At 42.0% G+C, this 26,553-nt stretch overlaps 1 protein-coding gene across 4 annotated transcripts in view; it reads left to right on the top strand.

Moving 5' to 3' along the window:
• The first annotated feature begins 511 nt into the window (after positions 1–511).
• Positions 512–26,553, top strand: part of DYNC1I2 (dynein cytoplasmic 1 intermediate chain 2) — a 48,997-nt gene continuing 22,955 nt past the window's right edge. The window contains exons 1-5 of one of the 4 annotated variants that reach the window (XM_084812782.1): positions 512–678; positions 3,281–3,398; positions 13,149–13,263; positions 18,240–18,384; positions 26,300–26,359. In XM_084812782.1, coding sequence (XP_084668908.1) covers positions 3,291–3,398; positions 13,149–13,263; positions 18,240–18,384; positions 26,300–26,359 — 428 coding nt within the window. In that variant the 5' untranslated portion in view covers positions 512–678; positions 3,281–3,290. The remainder of the gene's footprint in view (positions 679–3,280; positions 3,399–13,148; positions 13,264–18,239; positions 18,385–26,299; positions 26,360–26,553) is intronic. The other 3 variants (XM_084812793.1, XM_084812802.1, XM_084812812.1) reach the window with 3 other exon arrangements.

Raw genomic sequence — 26,553 nt, forward strand, 5'->3', positions numbered from 1 at the left:
GGCCCTGCAGATTAAGGATGTAAACTTTCTAACTGCTCTGTGCCCTGATAAACAGCGAGGACTCGCCTTCTTCCTCTATTGTGCAGTCGATGACAGTCTGCAATTCCCAATTTCGAGTGCTCGAGTCGGCCCGTATATGCCAGTTTCCAGCATGCACTGCTCTGCTCGCTTCGCCCGAGGCTGAAGGTTCTATTGACAGCCGGCAGAAAGCGCCTTGCTTGCCGCATTGCATGCTGGGAACTGTAGTCCTAACGAACTTTGTAGTTGGGAGATGTTAGTCGGTATAAGGGTCTGGCCCTGTCTCTTTTGTTTGGCCCGGTTTTTGTCTATTATAAAAAAATGAGAGGAAAAACTAGCTTCGCCCCGGTCCCGGGTGAACTTGTACGTATACGCCCGACGACAAACAATCCCCCCGCCCAGCCTCCCCGTGCGCATGCGCCTTTCTCCACGCTCCAGCCCCTCAGCGCGTAGGAAGGACTGGAGTGGGGAGTCACTTCCGCGCATGCGCGTTGCGTCAGGTGCTGCTGCGCCGTCTCTTGGGGGGCTGGTCGTTGGTCTCCGTCTCGTTGGAAGCGCTCGCTGCCTCCCCCTCCCCCTGCTTTTGTGGAGGAGCGACTCCGAGCAACGCGTCTGGGCTGAGGCGGCAACGGCTTGAACGGAGGAAGAAGCCCGTGACAGGTCAGCGCCGGAGGCAGGGCGAGCCCCACCCGCCTCCCCGGCCGAAGGGGCGGCTTCAGAGCTGCCTTGCTTGGCCTGTGTGGCATCAGGAGGGGTTGGGCACGGAGGGGGAGGGGTGACCGTTGAGGGAGGGCGCGCGCGCGCGCGGGAGGGGTGTCGCGTGGGCCGCGCCCGGGAGCCGAGCCGAGCCGAGCCTCCCTCGCGCGGGGGCGCGCGCGGCGGCTTCCTGCTCTTCTCAGAGCGGCCGAGGCCGCGGGCCCGGCCTTTGGGCGGCTTCTCCGCCCTCGTGATGGTCTCTGTACTCCCAGAGGGGTAACCGTGATTAGTCTGTTGCAGCAAATACCACAAAGAGTCTTGTAGCACAGTCAAGAGTGGCAAGCTGATTGGAGGGAAGCCTTGGGTACCTAGCACCAAACTCCCACTCGCTGAGGAGCAAAGAGTCTCACTCGGTTCAGATCTGGGAATCAGACCTTGCCACAGACGCAAATGCCAACTGTGCCCCTTAATCGACGGCAGCGGTGTAACTAGCGGCCGAGGTGGTGCAATCTGCCACATCTCGCCTGATCTCGGAAGCTAAGCAGGGTCAGCCCTGGTTAGTACTTAGATGGGAGACCGCTTGGGAATCAGGCTTCCTGCACTGAACAGGGGGATGGACTTGATGGGCTTGCAGGCCCCTTTGTGATCTATGACCTCTGGTAATTACCCCTCCCTGCATGTCAGCTAATTTTGTATACCTAATATTGTGTAGTAAGGACCATATACATGGCAGTATATATTGGACAAACGACTTTAAGACAAAGACTGGGCATAAACTGGATATCTAGACCAAAAATATTAGGAATCCTGTTGGTGAGCATTTTAATCTCCCTAGGCACAAATTCACAGACCCCCAGGTTAGTCATTCTGAAGAAAATTAATTGAGGGGGCTAAATTGAACATGAGATAGCAGAACAGGAGCTCATACTTAAGTTTGATAGTGTTCAAAGGCTCACTTTGAACAGAGATTACTGGTTTTATGCCTGGTAAAGGCACACATAATTTGTAGTTATCTTCCCATTTTTGCAGGTTGTACTTAATACCGCATATATATTATAGATCTTTACGTGAAAACGGAATGTTTGCTCTCTACGTGCATATAATTGACTATCCCACCTTGCTTCTATCTATTACTGCATCTGATGAACTAGGTTTTACCTACTTGTAAAGGTTGGGTAGAAAACCTAAATTAAACTATTAGTCTAAAAGATGGTACTTCATTCTTCTTTATAAGAGATTAACAACTCTCTCTCACTCTCCCTCAATTTACTATGGCATAAGCTTTTTGTGAACTAGAGACCACTTCATCAGATGCATGATGTTGCGTCTGATGAAATGGACTGTAACATCCCAGTCCCATGCAAGCTAAGCATACTTAACCCATTGATATTAATGTGTTTGGGTGGGTGTGTCTAACTTGGCATAGAATTGGCTTGCAAGGCTGCAGTCCTGGGCAGTCTTGATGTGGGAATTATCCCCTTCTTGACAGGAAGTGGGATTTGTTTCTGGGTAAACATGCATAGGAATGAGTCGCATTGATCCAGGTATGTGTGGCAGGTTGTTGTGGCTTCTTATGACAAGACTGTGAAAACTGAAAGAGTAGTGAAATCATCACTGTCTGCCATTAAAAACAACAAAAGAAGACTCACCTTTTCTGGGGATTAGCCTCAAAACTGCTTAAAGACTAGTGCTCATCAGAGTGCATTTCCCACTCCTAGTAAGGATCCCTGTATAAATGGCTAGGACTAAAAACAACCAATCTAATTCTAGGCAGGCTTGAACCCTGCACTTCTCATTTGAGAAGTTAAGTTTGAAAGGCAGTTATTTATGGGATATTAAGCTTATTGTCTACCATGTGTCCGTTTCACAAAGTATCCTTGTAGATGTGCAGCTTACTGGCATTTGCCCCATTCTCTCTGTTCCTTGTAATTCTCTGTAATCTTTCAAGAATCTTTTGGTGATAAATTCAACGGAGTGTGATTTAACATTTCATTTTTACTACCCTTCAAATTTAAATTCTAATTTTAATATATATTTGCACCTGGTTTTGATGGGGTGAATTTGCACCTTGTAACTTTGGGTACTTTGCAATAAGAGTTTGTGTGCTGAATAGGGACTACATCTCCCCTAGAATGATTCTTTGGAGATGTTCTGTCCAACAGGTATCAGCTATTCCTTGCCCTCAAACTGAACTGTACTTATATGATACAGTTGAAATTTAACTTTCATGTGCCATATTTAGATGTTTGGTGAGGTAGAAGTGTTCTTGGAGATGGGTTTGCATCTCTCTATTGAAAAAATACTATCTGAATAGAAACACATGTTGCATTTTAACACTCTTCATTTGGCTTTAGCAGAAAGTCTCTGGACTTGAAGGGCATGATCAGTAAACCACAGTAATGCAGAAACTGGGTACCTGATATTTTGGTGCAAAATGCATGGTTTTTAAGGTGTGTTCTGGTCTTTCATAGGATCGTAACTTATTTATGGTAAGGAGTTATATTTTGTGATATATTCACACATTTATGTATATATAAGTTTGCATGTAATCACTATTTTTTGGCAGGATTCTAATCATGTCTGACAAAAGTGAGCTGAAGGCAGAGTTGGAGCGTAAGAAACAACGATTGGCTCAAATCAGAGAAGAGAAGAAGAGAAAAGAGGAAGAAAGAAAGAAAAAGGAAGTAAGGACTTTTCAAAATTGCATCTGCCAAAAGATTATTTCCTTATTTGAATGATTACCATAAATATCACAAAATATGACAACTTTTGAATGTAATTAGACATCTTTTAAATAAAAGCAGATAAATAAATTAATATAATTTCAGAGAATTAGTTTGATGTAAAGCCTGGGGGGTGGGGGGAATCTCCCCCCCCCTTTTTTTTTGTTCCAGGCCATCACATCTCTAGATTTCATGTATTCATTGGCCACATTCAGACACAATGATAAGTCAGGGATCTGGAGAATCCTGGCTTATCATTTATGAGCAGTGTGCTTATGCATGTTGCCTGATTGCTTCCACTTCACTCATCCTGCAAGCAGGAGTGGCTAAACAAACTGTTGACACTCCATCCGTAGTTTGTTTATCGTGACATCTGAACTGGGAATACTGGCTTGTCTCTCCCCAAACAAGCCAGAGTCATAAGCCAACAGCAAACCATGGCTTAAGACAGTGACCAAGTTTGCATGATCACAGGCTGATTTCCATAATTTTTCAGGCTGGGCGCAGCTTCTCATGTCATCTGAACCCAGCAAGGGTGGCTTGTTGGGGTGGTTAACAAACTACCTAGGACAAGCCACCCTTGCCGGCTTTGGACAACACAAGAAGCCATGGTAGTGGGGGCGTGAACTGGCAATTTGGCACCCATGAGCACTGCAACCCACCATGGCTAATAAGGCACAGTGGGCTAAGGTGATCATGTGAACCAGGTCATTGAATTGGTTCACACGTCACAGTAAGCTACCGTGGGTTAATTGACTTGTGCTCCATGCAAATATTCTACTTGTGTACTGTTCACAGGATGCAGTAATGACAGCTTAGTTTGGTGGCCAAGTTAGGGAGCAGAACTCTTTCTTCAGCTCAGCTAAGACCTCTCTACGCCTCCTGTAGAAAAGAATTCCTTAGTGTGTCTCTTCTGCCTTCAAGGTAATTCTAGGGAGACATTGGCTAAAACAGCTGTTTTGTCATACACCTGTTCTGTGGATGTGGTAGGGCATATGTATTCTTACATATCAACACTGCCAAAAGAAAAGAGTGCTGAACTGCCGTTTATATGTTTGATATATCCTTTGTATGCCAACAGTGGAGGGTGGCAGGAGGTTGATCTCTTTGGTAATACAAATTTGTAATAATGGGCACTTGAAGAACATGTATATGTTGACAAGCAACTCTCATAAGTATATTTATATACTTATAGTGTTATATGTTTCCGAGCCTGATTCAAGGTGCTGGTTTTAAGCTATAAAGCTTTACCCTGCTCGGGACCTCAATACCTGATGGAGCACCTCTCCTGGCTCAAACATACTTATACACTATGCTCAACATCTAAGGTCCTCCTCCAGGGGCCTACTCCAAGGGAGGCTTGGAAGATAGCAACAAAGGAGAGGGCCTTCTCGATGGTGGCCCCCCAATTCTGGAATGATCTCCCCGATGAGGCGCACCTGGCGCCAACATTGTTATATTTTTGGTGCCAGGTCAAGACTTTTCTCAGGTATTTGGTAGCATGTGATGAGTTTTAATAGATCCTGGATTTGTTTTATGGTTTGGCTGATTACTCAAAGTTGTTTTCAGATGTATGTTGTCTTTGTGTATACTGTTTGTGTGTTTTTTGTATTGTAAATTTTGCATATTGTACATTTATTTATTAGCCGCACATCTGGCCAGCTACCTGGCCATTCTAGGCTGCGTACAATACAAATAACACAAAATACAACATAATCAATGGAACAAAAGAACATTGCTCTAAAAAAAAACCCTAATTCACCCCAAATGCCCATCTGAACAGCCAGGTTTTCAAAGCTCGGTGGAAGCTTATCAAAGATGGGGCATGGTGGAGGTCACTATAGAGGGAATTCCACAGAGTGGGGGCCACCACAGAAAAGGCCCTCTCCCCTGTCCTGGCTGATGGGACAGACAGAAGGCCTTCCAAGGCCAGTCTCGTTGAGCAGCATCCCTGGTGTTGCTGGAGGTGCACCCTAAGATAGACTGGGCCAGAACCATATAGGGTTTTAAAGGTCAATGCCAACACCTTGAATTGGGCCCGGAAAACAACTGGCAACCAGTGCAACTCTTTCAGCACTGGAATGATGCGATTTTGTCGACAGCTGCCTTTAATCAGGTGGGCCACTGCGGTCTGCACCAACTCCACATAGAGCGCATTACAGTAGTCTAGGTGAGAGGAGAGCAGGGCATGAATTACTGAGGGGAGCAGATAGTTAGGGAGGTAGGGGCGCAGCTGCTGTAACAGACGGAGTTAGTACAGCGCCGCTTGGCTCACACCTGAGTCTCCATGGACAGCTGGGACTCTAAAATGACCCCTGGGCTGTGGACCTGGTCCTTCGGGGCAGCCTCACCAGGTCAACCTCCCCTTTTCTCCCACCAAAAGTACTTTGGTTTTGTTGGGGTTCAGTTTCAGCTTATTCCTTCCCATCCAGCCACTCAGACACCAGACACTTGGACACGGTTTCTACAGCCATCCTTGGTGAGGATTTAAATGAGCAGTAGAGTTGTGTGTCATCTGCATATTGGTGACACTGCACTCCAGACCTCCTGATAATAGCCCCCAGCAGCTTCACATAGCTGTTAAATAACATCGGGGAGAGACTAGATTTTAATGTAAAAATTGTAAACTGCCTTTGGAAACTGCCCAGAGGGCTTTGGCTATGGGGCGGTATAGAAATGTAGTAGTAGTAGTAGTAGTAGTAATAATGGAGTGTTGCTGTACTAATTCAGCAAATCAGATAAAATTCAAAATATGTATTTACTGTCCTTTTAAACCAGGGCAATTGTCCAGTGTGATTTTTTAAAGTCTTTTTTGTGTTAGGAAAGTGCTGTAAGTAAAAATTGTACCTAAGATTTTACTTGACGAGTAGAATGAAAACAAGTGTGGAGTAAGTGGTTGGAGTGTTGGGCTATAATCAGGGAGGCCTAGCTTCAGATGCTGCTCAGCCATGAAGGTGGCTAACCTTGAGCCAGTCACTATCTTTCAGTCTTATTCTCACGGTATTCCTGAGTGGTAGGTTAGGAAGAGGAGAATGATGTATGCCATTTTGAGCTTTTTGGGAGAAAGGTGTGATATAAATGTAATAAATAAAAGGAGGCGGTGCTACTTTATCTGCTTTCTAATCTTTAGCTGGTTACTTTAGAGAGTGTTAATATACTGCAGCCGAAATTAGAAGTGTACAAAAGAAATCACAAACATTCCTTAAGTGCACAATTGGCAGGGATGATAATGTAGGCTTTTCACAAGCAGCTGGTATGAATCTTGGCCTCACTTCAGCAAAGCATTGAAGACATGATGATGGTAAGCTTTGACGGACCATGACTTTTGAATATGATGTCAGTGCACATGTACTGTACAATTGGCGGGTATCCCCACAGCATATGACTGGAAAACACTAAATACGGCAATGAGAAGCTAAGATCTCTCTCAATACAATTAATTATCTGTGATTACAGAAAAAGTAGTTGGCTGTTTGCTTTCTGATGGTCCAATTTGATCCAAATTGCTTTGATGTTGTTTGAGAAAACATGAGATGTCACGGATTTCTAAATTTTCATAAATTTATTTCAGAAGAAGGTTAATACTGAAATCCTGACAGTATTGACTAAACTTTAGTTCCATTGATGGAAAATCTATAACAGAGTAGGAGTAGGAGTGAGCCCATTTATATGGCCCTCCTTCCAACATTCAGAAATCACTGATGGGGAATTTTGAAAAATAGTCTCAAGTTATTTGTCTATTGCTGATCTTAGAATTGCTGATATTGGCATGCTGAAAAGGTTCAGAGGTAGACTGAAATGTAAAGTTGCTTAGTTGGAATTCTTTAACAAATTTGATACTGTATATACTTGGTTTGAATGTAAACAATGGGTAGCCATTTCAATATATAGAACAAACAGTCTTCCCATGCTGCTGTAATGCTGTAACTCCTATAGCTCATGCACACAGAACACTATTTTTAATGGGATAGGTATCCCTGGATCCCATTCACCTCAATGGGACTCCATGCTCATCTGTGCTGTCTAGCTTCAGTGAGAATTACGAAAGCCTTGCTGGGTCAGACCAAAGGCCTGCCTAGTCCAGCATCCTGTTTCCTCCAGTGGCCAACCAGGTACATATGGGAAGCCCAAAATGAGGATATGAGGGCAAGAAACCTCTCCTTTTGTTCTTCCCCAGTCATTGGTGTTGAGGCTGATTTTGGATGAATCATATAGTCATTATATGCTGCAGTCATTGCCACTGATAGCATCCTTCATGAATTTTTAGGACAGATAAAAGGAAGTACTTCTTTACACAGAACATAGTTACACTATGGAATTCGTTACCACAGGATGTAGTGATGGCCACCAGTTTGGATGGCTTTAAAAGGGGGTTAGACAAATTCCTGGAGGAAAAGGCTATCAGTGGCTGCCCGTCTTGATGGCTATGCACTACCTCTGGTACCAGAGGCAGTGAGCCTATGTATACCAGTTGCTGGGGAACATGGGTGGGAGAGTGCTGTTGTGCTCATGCCCTGCTTGTGGTTTCCTGGTTGACAGCTGGTTGGCCACTGTATGAACAGAGTGCTGAACTAGATGGACGCTTGGTCTGATCCAGCATGGTTCTTTTTATGTTCTTATCTAAGCTCTTTTTTAGGCCATTGAAATTGGTGGTCATCACCACATCTTCTAGCAATTAATTCCATAGTTTGACTATGCAGTATGTGAAGAAGTATTTCATTTTGTCTGTCCTGAATTTCCATTCAGATCTACTGGATGACTATGGGTTCTAGTTTTATATGAGAAGGAGGAAAACCTCTCTCTCTGCTTTCTCCACAACTTGCATAGTTTTATAAACTTGTATCATATCCTCCTTATTTACCTTCTTCTTTTTTCTTTTTTTTTCAAAAAATAAAAAGGTGGTAGCAGTTCCTCATAGGGAATTGCTCCAGCCCCTTGATAATTTTGATTGCCTTTTATGCACCTTTTCTAGCTCTAGAATATCCTTTTTGATATGTGATAACCAGAACTACACAGAATTCCAGGTGTCGTCACACCTTAGATTTGTTTCTACAAAGGCTTTATGATATTGGCAATTTTATGTTTGATTCCTTTCCTAATTATTCTTACCATGGAATTGGACTTTTTCACAGCTGCGCCACACTGCATTCGCATTTTCACTCTGACCCCAAGATCTTTCCTGCTCAGTTCTTGCTAGCTCAGACCCATCAGTGTGTATGTGAAGTTAGGGCTTTTTCTGTAATGTACATCACTTTACACTTATAATGAACTGCATTTGCCATTTTATTGTCCATTCATCCAGTTTGGAGAGAGCCACCAGTGTACCTGGAACAGACATTAAGCTAATTCGCCTGTAATTTTCCAGATTCCCCCCCCCCCCGATCCCTTTTTATAAAATTGGTGTTGCATTGGCTGCTTTCTAGTCCTCTGGTACAGAGGCTGATCTTAGCAAGAAGGTATATATTTTTGTTAGAAGCTCAGTAATTTCATATTTTAGTTATTTAAGAACATTTGAATTCTTAAGAATTCTTGGATGGATACCATCTGACCCTGATGATTGTTAATTTTTCATTTATCAAGAAGGCCAGAGCTTCATCTGTGGTCACTGTTTGCCTCGATTCTTCAGACTCCTTTTCTGAAAAAGTCAATTTAGGCACAGTTATCTTCCTTTCATCTTTTGCACAGAAGACAAATGCAAAGAATTCATTCAGCTTTTCTGCAATCTCAACCTCTAGCACAGCTTGAACTCCTTTATTCAATGGTCCAACTGCCCTCCTAGCTTGTTTCCTGCTTTGATGTATTTAAAGATTTTTAAATTGTTCGTCTTAATGTTTTTAGTGATATGCTCTTCAAGTTCTTTTTTTCTTTTTTTGCCTCCTTGCATTTCTTTTCCAGAGTTTGTATTGTATTCTTTTTGTTCTTCTCATTTGGGCAAGACTTCCATTTTCTGAAGGAAATCTTCTTGCCTTCAATCACTTCCTTGATTTTTCTTGTTAACCACACTGGCATCCTCTTGGACTTGGGGGGGGGGGGGGATATGTTTTCTGATCTGTAGTATATATTCTAGTTGAGCTTCAATTATTGTGGTATTGAATAACCCCCAAGCATTCTGGAGGTACTTGAGCCCCTTAACTTTTCCATTCAACTCCATTTTTACCAATCTCTTCATTCTTTAAAAGTTTCCTCTTTTGAATTCAAATATGATTGTGGTGGACTTCCTTGGCAACAGTCTACTTCTGTATAAGTTGAATTTGATAGCACTGTGGTCATGTTTTCAACTGGTTCAACAACACTTCCCTTAGTACTTCTTGCATCTGAAAAAGTAGCCCCTATCCTACAAGAGCCCATGCCACAGCAAATGTGAAGACAATCTTCTTTATGAAGAGTGATATCGAAAGAATGCTTATGAACCTGTTCACGTCATGATTGTCCAAAATTCACTTTGTAAAGTTAATCACAGGTACAAAGCTGTTCTGAGCCCTTTTTCAACGGAATAGCAAGGTATTAATGTCATTTATTATACCAAAGCAAAAAATGGGTACATTCTCCAGAATAGGTACCAACATGTTAACAAGTCCTGTTACATAATAAAAGTTTAACTGTAGTACAAGTGATCATTTTACAAAACCATTTGCGTATACACTTTTCTTCAATGACTTGCCTGAGAGAGTTCTCAGTATTTAAAAAACAAAGCAAAAAACAGTCCATTAGAATTTGCTCATAAAATTTTAGAGGTTTCCTACCCATAATCATCTCTTTTTGTAGCACATCAGTAGTTTGAAAGTGTGGGGATAAGCATTGGCTCTTAACAATTTCATATAAGCTATTATGCATGTTTGCCTAGAGGAGATTCATGTCTTCTATTTACAAGCTTGTTATTTTTTCTTTCTTTCCAGTGCATCAGCAAACTGCCAATTCCTTTATTTTTCTTACATGTTAATTAAGATGGTGAATTCTTTCAATTGTTAGATACACTAATTTACAGTACATTCTCGAATGAACAACTGAGCAGAATATTCTGGGCAGACATTGTTGCACAAAACCACTGGTGCAAATTGGATTCCTACACTTAGTACTGCTATAAGAATTTAAGCAAGTATATAGGGCTGAGAGGCCTGGGAGGAGCAAGAGCTGCATCCTCCTGTATTTGGTTGATCTTAGGATAGACCCTAAGACCATTCGTTGGTCTTACGCAAATTACTGTAGAAGAGGGGTGGGCAACCTGTGGCCGTCCACGTGCTTTGGCCTACAACTCCTATCATCTCTCACCATTGCCTATGCTGACTAGGGCTGATGGGAGTTGTGTAGGTGAAAACATTTGGAGGACCACAGGATATCCTCCCCTGATGTAGAAAGCAGTTACCCAAGTTCCTGCCCCCTTCAATACCCTTGCCCTGTAGTGAGACCAAGAAATAGCCAGAACAGGCAGAGTTCTTTCTGCCTGCTTTCTTCTCCCCACACCCGACTACCCTATGCAGGGCTGTTGCAAGGAAGCCTGTGCTATGCAGCTCACAATTCTGTTTTTTTATTTCATTTCTATACCGCCCAATAGCCGAAGCTCTCTGGGCGGTTCACAAAAATTAAAACCAAACAGTACTCAATAAAACAATTTAAAATATATAGAACATTAAAACCACAATATAATAATACAACCACAGTAAAACCGAGCAGCAGTGCAGGAGTTTAAAATACAGATTTAAAACAACAAAGCTAAAAGTTTAGAAAGCTAAAATGCTAAATTGCCTGGGAAAATTAAAAGGTCTTCACCTGGCGCTGAAAGGAATACAATGTAGGTGCCAGGCGAACCTCACTAGGGAGCTCATTCCAGAGCTGGGGTGCCACAGCAGAAAAAGCCCTCCTCCTAGTAGCCACCCGCCTCACTTCCTTTGGCAGGGGCTCACAGAGAAGGGCCGCTGAGGATGAACTTAAGGCCCAGGCAGGCACATATGGGAGGAGGCGATCCTTCAGATAACCTGGCCCCAAGCTGTTAAGGGCTTTAAATGTTAACACCAGCACTTTGAATCGGGCCCGGAAATGGACTGGCAGCCAGTGCAGCTGGAAAAGTACTGGCATAATATGAGCTCGCAGGCCAGTCCCTGTTAACAATCTTGCTGCCCTATTTTGGACCAGCTGAAGTTTCTGGACCGTTTTCAAAGGCAGCCCCACGTATAACACATTGCAGTAATCCAGACGAGAAGTTATCAGAGCATGGATAACTGTAGCTAGGCTATCTCTGTCCTGATAAGGGCATAGCTGGTATACCAGCCTAAGCTGATAAAAAGTGCTCCGTGCCAGTGAGTTCACCTGTGCCTCAAGTGACAGTTCTGGCTCCAAGAGCACCCCCAAACTACGAGCGTGATCCTTTAGGGGGAGTGCAACCTCCTCTAGAACAGGTTGAACATCACCTAGCCGGGCAGCCGAACCACCCACTAACAGTACCTCCGTCTTGTCTGGATGGAGTTTCAGTTTATTGGCCCTCATCCAGTCCATTACCGTGCCCAGGCCCTGATTCAGAACAGCCACTGCCTCACCTGGTTTTGATGAGAAAGAGAGGTAGAGCTGGGTGTCATCCGCATATTGATGGCACTTCAGCCCACACCTCCGGATAACCTTCCCCAGCGGTTTCATGTTGATGTTAAACAGCGAAGGGGATAAAATAGAGCCCTGTGGAACCCCATGGCACAATTGCAATAGCACAGAGCAATAATCCCCCAGCACCACCTTCTGGAATCGGCCATCCAAGTAGGAGCGGAACCACTGTAGTGCAGTGCCTCCAACTCCCAACCCAGACAACCTATCCAGAAGGATACCATGGTCGATGGTATCGAAAGCCGCTGAGAGGTCCGGGAGAATCAACAGGGTTGCACTCTCCCTGTCCCTCTCCCGGCAGAGGTCATCCCACAGAGCGACCTGGGCTTCGACAGGAGCACCAGCCATACCAGCAGGAAAATCCCCCGGAGCCCTCTGGAATCATCAGAATCCATTAGCGTCCGGGGGTGGACCATTTTAATAGGTCCCCCACCCTTGCAGAGGGGGAAGGCTGCCAGGAGTCTAAACCTCAGCAGGAAGTGATCTGGCCATGACAAAGGGACAGATGTTAATTCCTCCACTTTCAGATCACCCTCCTCCTGCCCAGTCGAGAAAACCAGATCAAGCATGTGTCCTTTTATATGCGTTGTGTTGGGCTGATGACATGTTGGGACAGCCCCATGGTTGTCATGGTGGCCATGAAGTCCTGAGCTGCCTTGGATACAGCGGCCTCAGCATGGAAGTTGAGATCCCCCAGGACCATCATCCTAGGGGTCCTCAACACCAAGTCCAAGACCACCTCCATCAGCTCAGGCAGGGAGTCTGATGGGCAGCGGGGTGAGCGGTATACCAACAGAATCCCTAATCTGTCCCGGGTACCCAACACAAGGTACAAACACTCAAGATCTGCACTCGAATGGGCAGGAAGCCTAGAGAGGGAGATTGAGTTCCTGTAGACCACGGCAACCCCCCCTCCCCAACCCTCGAGTTGGTGTTGGTGCTGCACTGAGTTCCCAGGAGGGCACAACTTGACAATGTAAGAAATATAGATGAATTTCTTATCTGTATTGCCACTTCTGTGAAATGAAGTAATCTTTTTTCTTTAAACTTTGGGACATTAATGCAAGTGGTGTGTGTGAAAGTCTACACTACCATAAATTTTTTCCTTTAAAAAATATTTAGACTGATCAGAAGAAAGAAGCTCTTCCTGTACAAGATGAGTCTGACCTTGAAAAGAAGAGGCGGGAAGCTGAAGCCTTGCTTCAAAGCATGGGTTTAACACCAGAAGCTCCTATGGGTAAGAATTGTGAAGAAAATGTATTGTGTAAATGTTCTTCCCACCAACAAATGTGGCACTAATATTAGCATGAAAGTTGAGTTGTTCACTCATGCATGTATTTGTTGTATGTTCATTATTGCCACAACTTATCTTGTGAAGTTACTGTAATGTCAGATCTTGAATATACCATACACAGATAGATATAGTTGATCTCTTACTGTTACTCTATAGGCATCATCAGCTCAGAGTTTTAAGACTGTTCCTTTATAAAACTGTGGGTCCAATCCTATGCATGTTTAGACATTATGGGAGTTGTAGGACTTTTTTCTGTCTAAATATGCATAGGGTTGCGCCCTAAATGTCTACAGTTGTCTCAGATATTAAAGTAATACGAAGGTATCCAAACTTAGATTTGCTTAATGAATAATCACAAATGAAAAGCAATGCTGGCAAATGTTGCCCTCCTTCTTTCTTTCTAAATAACTTGTTGGATCCAGAATGCTCCTTCTGTTCGCAGAAGGGACTGAAATCTATCAGAGGCTCCTGCTTGGAGGTATGGGGGAGGTGATTTTTGCTGATTCCCCTGCAGTTACTCACACCATCTCCTACACCAGCCTTCCCCAACTTGGTGCCCTCCACATGTTTTGGACTTCAGCTCCATTCTGCAGGGTTCCCCAGCCATCCAGATTAGCTTTTTAGGGGGCTGTAGGAGGGATTGATTAAATTACCTCTTCACCGCTTCCTCCAGTGGAAATGTCCTGTTGAGTGGAGTTCTGGTCACAGGAACTGTGGATTCAAGGCAACATCTCTGCTATTTCCTGAATACCTTTTAAGGTATTCAAGTAGACCCTAAACTATTTGGTGGCATAGCAAGTAGAAACAAGAGTATCTTCATTAACTGACAATATATTTGCAGTTGAAGCTCCAAACTTACACGGACAATATTTCCAAAACATCTCTAGTACTTTTCCTTTTAATGAATGGTTAAGTTCTAAAAATCCTCAGTAGTTTCTTGCAAAATATCTATTAACATATAAAAAGGATTGAGAATCCTGCCACAAGGGGGCATTGCAACATTGCAAGAAACTACCTAAAAGACTACCATCATACTACTTTTTTCTGTTCTCTTAAAATGGGCCAGTTTCTTCACTAGTAAAACCATGCATTTTTAGTTCAATAGTATAAATGTTGTAACTCTTTTCCTTATGTCTACTTTTAAGTAGTGTATTTCTAAATACCATTCAAGACTTGAAAATACCCATAAGACTGTTGAGAAGAATATTTTGGAAAGGAAAAGACATAGATAGAATTCAGTCATCACACTTTTAACCAAAAATAAAACTGCATTGCCTTTTTAGCATAAGAGCTGTGGACCTATTGATAAGGAGTGAATTCACTGACTGGAGAAAAATTTGCCTGAAGTAAATTGACTGCAGCTTCAGCTCTAAGTGTAACTAGGTTGTGGTATGCTCCAAGATACTGCTTTTCATTTCCCATTGAGTTTTCAGGTTAGGGAAATTGAGAAATACTTTGAAAAGAGTGAAAATTCTGGCCCCAGTGGAAAGAACCCTTTTAGGTAGGTAAGTTCTTTCTGACTACTGGGAGGCCTCTCCCCCCCCACCCCCATGGCAGCTGTTTGTGCTTTGTTGGAGACTGTTCCCGAGATTCCTGTATTCTAGAACTGGTTTTCAAGTGGTTCGGAAGGAACAGCCTCAACCTCCACAGGAGCACCAGAGCATATCATGTTTGGTACTCTGGATCATACCTAACAGCACTGTTCTATGCAACTTTACTCAGAAGTAAGCCCTACTTTGTTCAGTGGGGCTTACTTCCTAGTAATTGTGCATGGGATTGCACCCTGTGGGCAGTATCCAACGCTACCCGTATGCCAGCAGGACCCACCGCTGGCACACCTGGAAGCTAGCACTTCCTAAAGCTACCAGAAACAAGCCAAAATGCTAGTTTCTGGAATGGAACGTGTCAGTGGAACTAGCCGAAGGGAGGTCTGCTCACATGTCCCATTCCAGAAACAAGCATTTGGACTCATTTTGGGACTGCTCTAGGAAGTGCTAGCTTCCTGTTGCCCTGGTGGTGCATCCTTTTAGCACAACATACTCAGTGGATGTGCAGTGGCAGCATTAGATACTGCCCTAAATCTCAGAGCAAAACTTTAAAAAATGTTTTCTGTGAGAGACTGTGATTTTTGTTTAGCTGTCTGATCAAGTGGTCCTTGTACATGCAGGAGCTCCATCGAGCGCACACAGCTCCCATGTGCTCAAGTGTGTCCTCATTCACCAGTGTCAGGTGAAGTTCCATGCATCTGTCACATTGGTGATGTAGAGTTGCTGCTAATGAATGAATGAATGCCTGTGCACATGAGTGCTTAGTGTGTGCATGGAGCTCCTATGTACCTTAGGACCAGATCTAGTTTCATAGAAGAAAAGTTGATGTTATATTTATGTGATTAGAACTGTCAGTTGCACACAATGTCATTTGAACTAATTTTTTACCATTTAACGAAAGCTAACGAGTTTTTAGAAAAACTAGACACTGATCTTATTAATGAAATGCTAACTCAGCTAAGGCAGGATGAGTTCAGCGTTGCTTCATTAACAGCCCACTTCTAAATGTGTTTATGAAGAAGTAATAGATTTCTGAGGAGGTAGAATGGATTATACCACATTAGACCACAACTGGGTGGTCACATGTTTGAATACTTCCTATGCTTGATGACAAAATTTGTGCAAATGGAAAACTTCCACTCACGGGAGTGGGCTGAACAGCTTGGAGGTTTTTTGCATAAAAAGGTGTTCCCAACCAGTCGTGTCCGGCTCTAGGGTGCGGTGCTCGTCCCCGTTTCTAAGCCGAAGAGCCAGCGTTAGCATTATAATATATTCCTGACTTGCAGTGTGAACTGATATAGCTGTTCATGTGCCGCTTTGAGATTCCACCACTTCATTCTGCTGTGTACACCTTGGACTGTGTCCCACTGAATTGAAAGGGATTTACTTCCTATTAAGTATGTTTAGCATTGCAGCCTAAAACATATTTCCTCCAGCAAGAAGACTACTACAGTGTTTGAAGATTCTAATCCTTACTCTTAAACAACCAACAGGTGGCAGTAGTAACCAGTTAAAATCATAACAAAGAACTTTGTTCAGCATAAATCAAATGTCCCTTTTAAAATGATCAAATAATGAGTTGAGTTGGTATCCAGCACTGCTTGTCAGTGCTTATTTTTTCAGATTTCTTGTAACATGGAGTAACAGTACATAAATATCCACTTTTGACTTTTACCAGTTCCGTTAGTGTTGCAGTAGCATTAAGGTGTTTGTGTAAATATACTTTCCTGTAGCCTAAATGTATGTTTTAGTATTCTGAAAATACTGAACAGTGGTTCATGATGAGGCATGTCATTTTTTAAACATTGATATTTATCCAGAAGAGAGGGAAAGATTCAGTCTCTTTCTGGAAATATTACTCATATTTTGACATATTTTTGATTAAAATACTTGTAATTCCATTGTGTAGTTCAAATAACATCTGTAGATAATTTCAATTACATTTTATTCCTACATAATGACTGGGTTGTCACGGCACCACAACCCATACTTAAGCTTGAGTCTGGATTGTCGCTGAACCATTGTTGAACTGTTGGTTGTTGTGTTGCATGAACCAAGCCATGGTAACAAACCATGGTTTGTTAAACAGGAACAACCCATGAAGAGAGCCCATGGTTTGTTGTTGGGTTGCAAACTGTGGGTTCTTCATGGTTATCAAACCATGGTTTGTTAGCGCAGCTGGGTTCACACAACTCAACAACCCACAGTTCAGTGACAACCCGTACTCAACCTTGAGTCGTGTTGTGTGAACCCAGTCAATATTTAACCGTGGGCTAGATCCAGAGTGTCCCTTCTTTAAATAGAAGGGCTCCTTCTGTTCACAGAAGAGGCTGAGATCCAGCTGAGGCTCCTGCTGTAGGCAGGGAGAGGGTATTTTATGTCATTCCCACTTCCTCAACGCCACCTCCCATGCTGTTACATAGGGTTCTCCAACCTTGCAAGGCAGCTTTTGTGGGAGCTGCAGAGTGAAGGAGAAATCCCTTTCTCCCCCTGCCTCCAGAGAACAGCTCAGGAGTGGAATTCTGCACATGGGAACTCTGGATGTTACCCAATCCAGTCTTTAAAAATCCAAATGAAGAAAAAATTATTTACTGTAGAATGTTTTGCTATGAAAAATTCAGTGTTCTGTTAAAACAAAACAATGTAGAGACGTTAAAAGGTGTGCACCTTTAATTGGCTGTTGTGCAGTTGAGTAGGGGAAGGAAAAAAAAACATGTTTTGGATTGAATGCTCCCACTTCTCACTTTTCATTCAAGTTATGCTAAAAGTCTGTCACAAAATGTTGAAAACAAATCTCCCTTTAAGGAGAAGCTTAAATAATTAAATGTTAGACCTAGTAAATTGAGGTTTAGCTGAACAGAATAAACAAACTGTTTTCGGTGAAGAGTAACAATTTTTAAAAAGCTGTTGGGGGAAGAGTTTGCTTTATTACTTCCCCCCCCACCCCATCCCAACAATAATTGGCGTTATAAGATATAGCAAAATCAGGTTAATTGCATGAAAAATCACCTCTCCCGCCCCCTATTCCAACAGGAGCTTCTTGTGAGTGGACTTCTGCTAATGGAAAGTCTGGGTCTAGCCCATTGTATATTTTAATGACCTTTTTAAATGTCTGGGTAAATAGTTTGGTAGCATAGTATTAAGATGTTCTAGTGGAATCTTCTTTATTTTCCAGCATTTTGTGTAAATTATACTTTTATTTATATAACCCCAAAATGCATTAAATGCCAAAACTGCATGAATCTCCAGCATGATATGTTAACATTGTCTTTTCCCCTTTTTTCTATTGTTCATTTTCATCCATTTTTTTTTTTTGGTTTACCATCACTTTTTTAATGCTTCCATGTTAAATTAATTTGGAAACATCCTAAGCTGTGCAACCTCTACGACTAGTAACAGCGGATACCTGTCTGTTTCACTATTTAGTCCCCCCTCCTATGTCTCCATCGTCAAAATCTGTGAGCACACCAAGTGAGGCTGGGAGCCAGGATTCCGGTGATGGTGCTGTTGGTTCTAGGTATGCTTTCTGAAATATTTCGGTAATTATTATTTTGTGGTCTCAAGAATGCAATACAGTATTAAGACAAGTATTACGTTATTGAAAAACTATTGGCTTTTAAAAATTACGGCACAATCCCTCCTGACATGTAATAGAAACTAGTGGAGGCCCTCTCTCCTTAGTATGCTCTGGTCACTATCCAAAATGGGAGTCCAGTACGCTTTCTCTTTTCCCATCTAGCCTTCTTCAGTCCAGGGCTCCAGACAAGAATTTACTGTGGACATTACTAAGTTCCCAGTTGAAGCCTTGGGTTATAGAGGGAGGGCTGGATAGGGAAATGGGAAGTATTCAAGTGTCCAGTTCCAGGTAATGATTAGTGTGCATACACCAAAGAGGGTGTAATACCTTTTTATTCTGATGTACCTTGATGATTCACATAGTTTACTTATTGATGTTTGTCTCATGTTGTGTTTTGGATTGAAGCTAATTTGAACAATATGTTAATTTAGATTCCTGTCTTGGTTTCTAGAGGAAAAATGAGTAATGTATACTGCCATCAAATCTGCATCTTTTATACATATTGTATTATGTCTTAAAATATCCTTGCGCTTGGTTTCATATCAAGCAGATGTTGCTGTGCTTTTGTGATTGACAGATCTGTCAATCACATTGGGGGTGGGAGAGGGGGAAGGGGTGGGAGCTTTGGTGGTCTACTCAGTCAGCTTGGACACTGCCTATTGACTTCTGCACCAGCCTTCAGAACTGGTCATGCCCAACTTGCTGAAATTTTGGTTGGTCTTTTTCTCTTGTTTAACATTTCTTGTTTTGAATTCAACTACTTCTGTGTTCTCAGTCATATCTCTGAGGAATAGAGATGTGAAGCCTTGAAAAAACAGTTGGGGAGGGGGAATCCCTCCAAAATTTTCCAAAAGTCCCATAGTGGGTCGGGAGGAAGGTGTTTTTTAAAAATCTATTTATCTCCCCCTCTGCGCACTTCCCCCCCCCCAGTTTTTTTTTACAGGATTTCATATCTCTAGCGTTAAGATTAGGAATATTCTGGTGTTCATTCTTTTTACTTTGGGATTGCTATATCTCCATTTTTGTACATTGCCCTTTGAGTTTGACCCTATTGCAGGCAAATGTCATGTTCTCCAGTGGCATGTGGGATTGAACCAGCTTACATTTGGGTGCTAAATTATCCACCAAACAGCCTAGTCACTTCCTAAAAATGAGCATTGTGAATTTAGAGTTTATAGGATTAGTTTTCTTGGCTAAAGCCATGTACATGGAACATATAGACCTGGTTCACATGGAATGACAGCCTGTGGGTTGTTGTGCACAAGCGGGAGAGAGTGAGCACTCTGCCTCCCATACACCTGCCACTTCAGCTTTTTTCCCACAACCCACGACTGGCTCCTTTGTAGGTTGTTGAGAGTGATGTGTGAAGCTGGACTGATGGTTGTTTAGAGGCTAAAGAACTTAGCAGTTAACCCATGGTTTGTTGTTGGGTTAACTGCTGGGTTGTTTAACCCCTAAACAATCCATCAGTCTGAGTTTCCTATGAAGGAGTCGGTTGTTTAAAAGTGGGAGTAGCTGGTGCATTGCAGGCAGTGTGTCCACTCTCTCCTGCTTGTTCATGACTGCCCATTCATGGTTTTTAAGCCCATGGACTCTCATAACGTGCAAGCAGACTAATCCTCTTAAGCTGAAACCGAATAGTCAACACTAGATATTTTTCCCCCTGTGGTTCAGCAGTAAGAGAAAGGTCTATGTCAGTCAGTATCCAGGATTCATACGATCATAGGCAATCTTCATTTAACATGGGCATGTGGTTGGGTGCAGTCATGTGCCAATCTTCAGAAGGAAGACACTCCTGGTGTAGTACTTGACTTGTGACTTGTTTGTTTTAAAAAAAGATAAATTATTGTGTATCTGACTGAAGTTCACAAAACAGGTTAGAGATCTGTGTTTCACTGTAAAATAAGAAAAAATATACTTTTATAAGGGAGGCAACATATATACTGAACATTTGCAGTGAATGCCTAAGTCTGGAAACTCCCAGAAACCTGTCAGTGGGGGAACCACAAAAGCACAGTCCCAGCGGGGTAGCATGAGACATTCTGGATCATGTGGAAGATGTCCATTCTATGGCTCCTTTTGCAGTTCGTGAATTCTGGTGGTACAGGAAGGAGTAGTTGTCATACTGGTTTGGTTGGCACAATCAAAATAAACCACCATGACTTATTTAAGCTACAGTGGCTTATTTAAATTGTTGTGCATGCTTGGTGCAATGTCCATAATCACTGCCTGGACATAGCTTGTGTCGTCCAAACCCAGGTGGCATGGCTTACTGGAGGGGGAAACAGCCCTCTGATAACCCTACAACAGCCCAAGGGTTATTGGAGGGTTGTTTCCCCCTTCAACAAGACATGCTGCCTGGGTTTGAACAACACAACAAGCCATGTCCAGGTGGTGATTAATGATATTGCATGCACGCAATTTAAATAAGACATGGTGGTTTATTTTGATCCTGTGAGCTAAGTCACTGTGGCTCCCTGCTGTGGGGGTTGTGTGAGTAGCAATCTTCATTGTGGGCTTCATCCAATAAAAGGCATAGACTGTAGAGTAAGTTGTTTTTGTATTTACACCTCTGAAGATCATATCTCTTAACATTTTAACTTTTATGAATTTGAACAAACAGTTTAGAGAATGATTGTGTGTTTCCAACATATTTTATCTTTACTCAGTTTTACTGAGTAGTGCCCGATATCTGGGTAGAAATGTATTGGTTGCTGAACTTCATAGGAACAGTGACCTCGATCTTATTAAATTCAGCACATATGTGAGTGGAACCTTCTCTAGGAAGTTCACCATAATCCCACTGCTGAAACCAAATGAGACTTTCAATTTGAGGGAATTAGTTAACAGGATATTTAAGGGGGGAGGAAAGTCAGCTTCTTTCAAGAAGCCTTATGGTTATTTAAAACGACTATAATAAATGCTCAGGGTAAAATGTATATGAAGATTAGAAAGTGTACAGTCAAGTCTAAATGGATGCCAGCATGGCTAAGTTTTAAGAAAGCCATAAAAGGCAAGAAGACTTCCTTTTAATTGTAGACATTTTGCCCAATTAATACAAATTGAAAAGCACAATTTCTAAGTTTTAAGAAAGCCATAAAAGGCAAGAAGACTTCCTTTCAATTGTAGACATTTTGCCCAATTAATACAAATTTAAAAGCACAATTTTTGTCAAACATGTAAGTTGATAATGTAAGCTAATAAGGAATTTGAGGAACATATTGCTAAAGGCATAACAATAACTTAAGACACATTTGTTTAAATATCAGGAACAGGAAACCTCCCAGTAAGATGATAGCACCTTTAGGTGAGAAAGTAGTAGTGAAGGAAAAGAGATTACAGAGAAATTGTTTGCATTATCCTTAACTGTGGACAATGTTGGAGAGAACTCCAAAACAGTGGTTCAAGTATGAATGAGGGTATCTGAGAAGTTATGTCAGATAATGATAAAAAAATAGGTAATTGGCAAATCACAAATTGACAAATCACTAGAGCCCAATTGCATCTTCTCATTGTTTTTCTTTTTTAGGATGTGAAATTACTGGTCTTCTAACAAAATATGCAACTTATCAGTAAAATTGGCCTCCTTACCAGTGGCTTGGAAGGTAGCCAAAGTAGAACTAATTTTTCAAAAGGGATCTGTGAAGGATTTGGGAAATTATGCCTGCCAAAGAATACTAGGTTTGATAGTGGTTTCTACCCATTTACTTGATACAGAAGTTAGGCATGCTCCCTTCATCGAACATGTGTACATAGTGTTAGGCTTTTGGGACCTAAACTAGCTCTACACATGTGGCTGTTCATAAGCTTGATTAGATGTTTAGTACCAAATGTGACGATGGTGATCTGTGAGTCATCGAGCACACCTTCGTGATGGACAGATCTTGTTAGGGTGTAACTATTAGGAAATTGGGACCTATTCAATTTGCCTTCCCTCAGGCTGCTGGATTGAGTAGGATCCTAAGCTGTCCTTGAGGAGTTTTCAGCTGATTTATCAAGCTTTCCTATTACTGACCTGCTTGACTTCAGAATTCTGAACTGATCTGGGCAGTTGACATGATCGTTCCTAACAGGCTTCAACAAATACACTCGCCATGGTGAAGTGTCACTCTCAAGCAAGAGTGATAAATAACCTGCCTTCCTCCCAACTTTAAAGCTGCAGAGGTAAGCGGGATCAATCAAGTAGTTATGCAGTAACCCTTCACCTCCTCAGCTCCAAAATTGGAAGGGGAGCTGGGGATTGTTCAGAAGTAGCTATGTGGCTAAGCCTTAGCCACATAGGACTAAATGGGGAACCCTTTCCCCCAGCCTTTCGTGTTTTAGAGCAAGCAAAGCCAGTTTGGGGAGCATTGAGAGCACTGCTTCCCAAAGGCACACAGAGCACCTTGGGACAGCAGCAGCCAACAATGCCGCACTCCCCAACTAACCTTTCTCTTGGAAAAAGATGAATAGGAGAGAGAGTGTTGAATGTCGCTGTCCAAAGGTGCTCTGTGTCTTTGAGAAGTCGCCTTTGAGAAGAGCACACACTTCCCCCACCCCCCAGTCAGCCCAGCCTTTCCCTTAGGCAGCTTGACAGGTTGGATGGACTAACAATTATAATTTCAAGTTGGCCAGCAAAGCTGGCAAAAAAGTATAGACCCCTGGCTCCTAGGTACCCTCTTCCACTAAAGAGATCCAGATTAGCTTAATGGTTTACAGTGAAGGTAATGGAAATGAAGCAGTTATGGTAATGGCTAGGGTGTAGATCGGGTGGGTAATGTGTGACCATCCAGATGTTTTGGTCTACAACTCCCATCAGCCCTAGCCAGCATAGCCAGTGGTAAGGGCTGATGGGCGTTGTAAGTCAAATCATCTGGAGGGTGACAAGTTGCCCACCCTGATGTAGATGGTGAGCACTCTGGCCAAGTGTGATTGAGCAAATGACCATTTGAGAGGTTATTATGTGGCAGTGCCAATGGCAGAAATCTGGGGTTTTTTTTGCCACTGTTGCATCCACAGAATACAATCTTGGCAGGGTTATTGATTAGCCTCCTAGTAATTAATGCTTCCATTGTAACATCTGTAGTCTACTGTGACTTATTTGCAAGACTTTTTGAGGATAATGCTGTTTGTATCTGCTCTGGTAGATGCCATGGTGACTGAAGAATTGGTTCAGGAAGTTCCCCTGGTTACGGTATCTGTTTATATCTGTCTGTCTATCTATAACAGTTGCTTGGATGAATTTAAGTTGATTTCCCTAGACGATGCAGACAAGATATTTGGGGCTGTCAGGACCACAATGAGTTTTCCCAATCCAGCTTGGTCATAATAGTTGGGATGTTGGCCAGACAGGGAAGCATAGAGGTTAATATGTCTGTGTCAGAGGGGCTTTTTCTGGCCACCCTGAAGGGAGCCAGTTATGAGATCCATACTGAAGAAACTACATATGGGAAAATGTGTTCCTTAAAATATCTAGGTACCAGGCTGCTTAGAGCTTTTAAGGTCCAAGGACCGTTAGAGATTAATATTAGTCAGAAGTTGGTTTTCTAGGGGATACAAGGGGCCTGATTCAGGTTGCTTTCCAGGACGGAGGTAGAGGTAAATGCAGCATCGGTAGTCAGAGGTGCACCCATAGCAGATTTGCTTCTTGAAGCTTCTCTGTCCCCAACCAAACTGGAGAGAGAGAGAGAGAGAGAGAGACTTTTTCTGCCTACATATTCATGTATGCTTGAGTGAAAGTGTCTGTCTGTCCAACTCCAGTGTTAGCCTAATCCTAGGTTATTAAGAGCTTTAAAGGTTATTTCAAGAGCTGCCTTCTCCCATATGAACCTGCTTCAGCCCTTAAGATTGGCTTCAAATGTCCTGCTCCCCATCAATTTATTATATTATTGCATTTATATCCCGCCTTTTTTCCTCTTGCAAGGAACCCAGGGCGGCCTACATTATCATCCTCCTCTCCATTTTATCCTCACAACAACAACCCTGTGAGGTAGGTTGGGCTGAGAGTGTGTGACTGGCCCAAAGTCACCCAGTGAGCTTCCATGGCCGAGTGGGGACTAGAACCCGGATCTCCCAGCTCCCAGTCCGACACTCTTGCCACTACACCACAGTGGCTCTCTACTGGCAGTATAACTGGCAGGTTCAAGGAATAGGGCACTTTTGGTGGTAATGCCAAAGCTGTAGAATGTCTTCCCTGGGGAGATCCATTAGGCTTCTTTTCTTTCCACTTTTAGGCAGGTTTTGAAGACATGTTTATTCAGACAGGCTTTTAATACTAAGTGAACTGCTGTTTTTAATTTGTTTCAGCTAGATACTGCTACTTTGTTTTTAATATTATATCTGTTGCTGGTTGCTTGTTTTTTGTGTACTGTATTGTGTATTTTAGTGCAATCTGTTGTAGAAAAGAGGGAAATAAAAATAAATTAATAATAGCTGGAATAATAAGCTTCAAGCAAAATGTAGACCAATTGTTTTTATTATTCAGCAGTCTCTTTTAAATTATTTTCTAGTTACATAGATACAGCTTTACTTCTAGTATCAGCAGACAATAGGGCATATTTGTTTTCACCTAAAAGTGGTCCTGCACATCTTCCCATGCACATTCTGAAATACTTCTGCAGGAAGGTATCAGCTTCTTCAAATGTTGCAAATTATGATGATAAACTACTTTAAAACAGTCATTAAGATTTCTGGGATTATTTGTTTACATTTGCTTTGCTTTGTTTTCCTAGCATTGTCAATAGCGTGCAAGACTAAAATATAAAATGTGTTATGTATACAGGTTAAATCTAATATTTTGTTTGATATGTTGCACTACATATTTACTACTTGAAATCTTTTGTTAATTTAAGGTTGCTGTTCTAAGCATACTTACCAGGAAGTAAATCTCAAATTCAGCAGGATTTACTTCTGAGTAAGCATACTTAGAATCAGGCTGTTTAGCTTGTTGTTCCTATGACATTGACTGCCTAGAGTTGGCTTTAAATTAAATGACATAAGCCCAGGGCAGTGCTTAACCCATAATTATAGCAATGTCACATCTTGGAAACACTAGTAGTAGTAAATCCCAGTGGAAAAGCACTTTTTTTCGGTACCCAAAGGTTTTTGTGTTGACTCATTTCCTTTACCAATATGACAATTTCCTGAACATATTTAATGCTTGGGGCAAGATTACAATATGTTAACAAACTAGATCAGATGGCACTACTAAATCTGTGTAACTAATTTGTCAATGTGTTAAACTCTTCTCTGCTTGTTTTGTGAGACTACTTTATGTCCTGCAAATCCTCAAAACTTTTAGCTTTGAAACGAGTGAATGCATCTCTAACTGCTGAAGCTGTCACCTAATTAAAGAAATCTTAGTCAGTTAATTATATAACTTTTAATTTATTAAATCTACGTAAATTGTATCAGGCCCCATCTTCAAAGAGACATTCCCTCCTGTGTTGGAGAGAAAGCAGGGGGGGTCTTCTAATGGGGTGCCTGTCATCCACAGGTTTGTAAGTTTTTGCATTAACATTAAAAATAATTAAACTTCTTTTTAAAACCTTCTGCACAGTTCTTTAAAAGTGCCACCTTTAGCCCATTAAAAGGTGTTTAATTAATTGATCTAATTGATTGACTAAATTTTACAGCCCTGCTAATTGCTCTGAATTGTATGTTTGCTTTTTAACTGGTATATTTATTGCATATTTTGATGTAGCACTGAATGTCCAGTCAATTTTTACTAAGTGACATCTCTGGCATTGGTTTGTTTCTGAAGCCTTGATATGATTGTAACTTATAATAGCTTAACATTTCATAGAATGTATTTGCTTCACTAATCTCTGGCCTTTTTTGCTAATGCTGCATGGTTGTTCTTCAACCTTTGTATCAGGACGCTGCATTGGGATACTGATCCGTCAGTTCTACAGCTCCACTCTGATTCCGATCTGGGGTATAGCAGAGATTTTTTTCCCTTCCATTTTTGTATAATGAATGTTTTTATATAATCCAAATGAGTTTGCTACTTAAGATATAATATTAACATGTAAAACAATTTTAGCTGTGATTACTTAAGGCGGTATCCACGTTGTGTGGTCAGTTTGTTGATCAGCAATTTCCAAATTGAATCCCAAAACTATGTATTAA

The sequence above is a fragment of the Heloderma suspectum genome, chromosome 1 (genome assembly GCF_057233095.1).
Source record: "Heloderma suspectum isolate Gila_16-S chromosome 1, 16-S_ref, whole genome shotgun sequence".
Taxonomy (NCBI): domain Eukaryota; kingdom Metazoa; phylum Chordata; class Lepidosauria; order Squamata; family Helodermatidae; genus Heloderma; species Heloderma suspectum.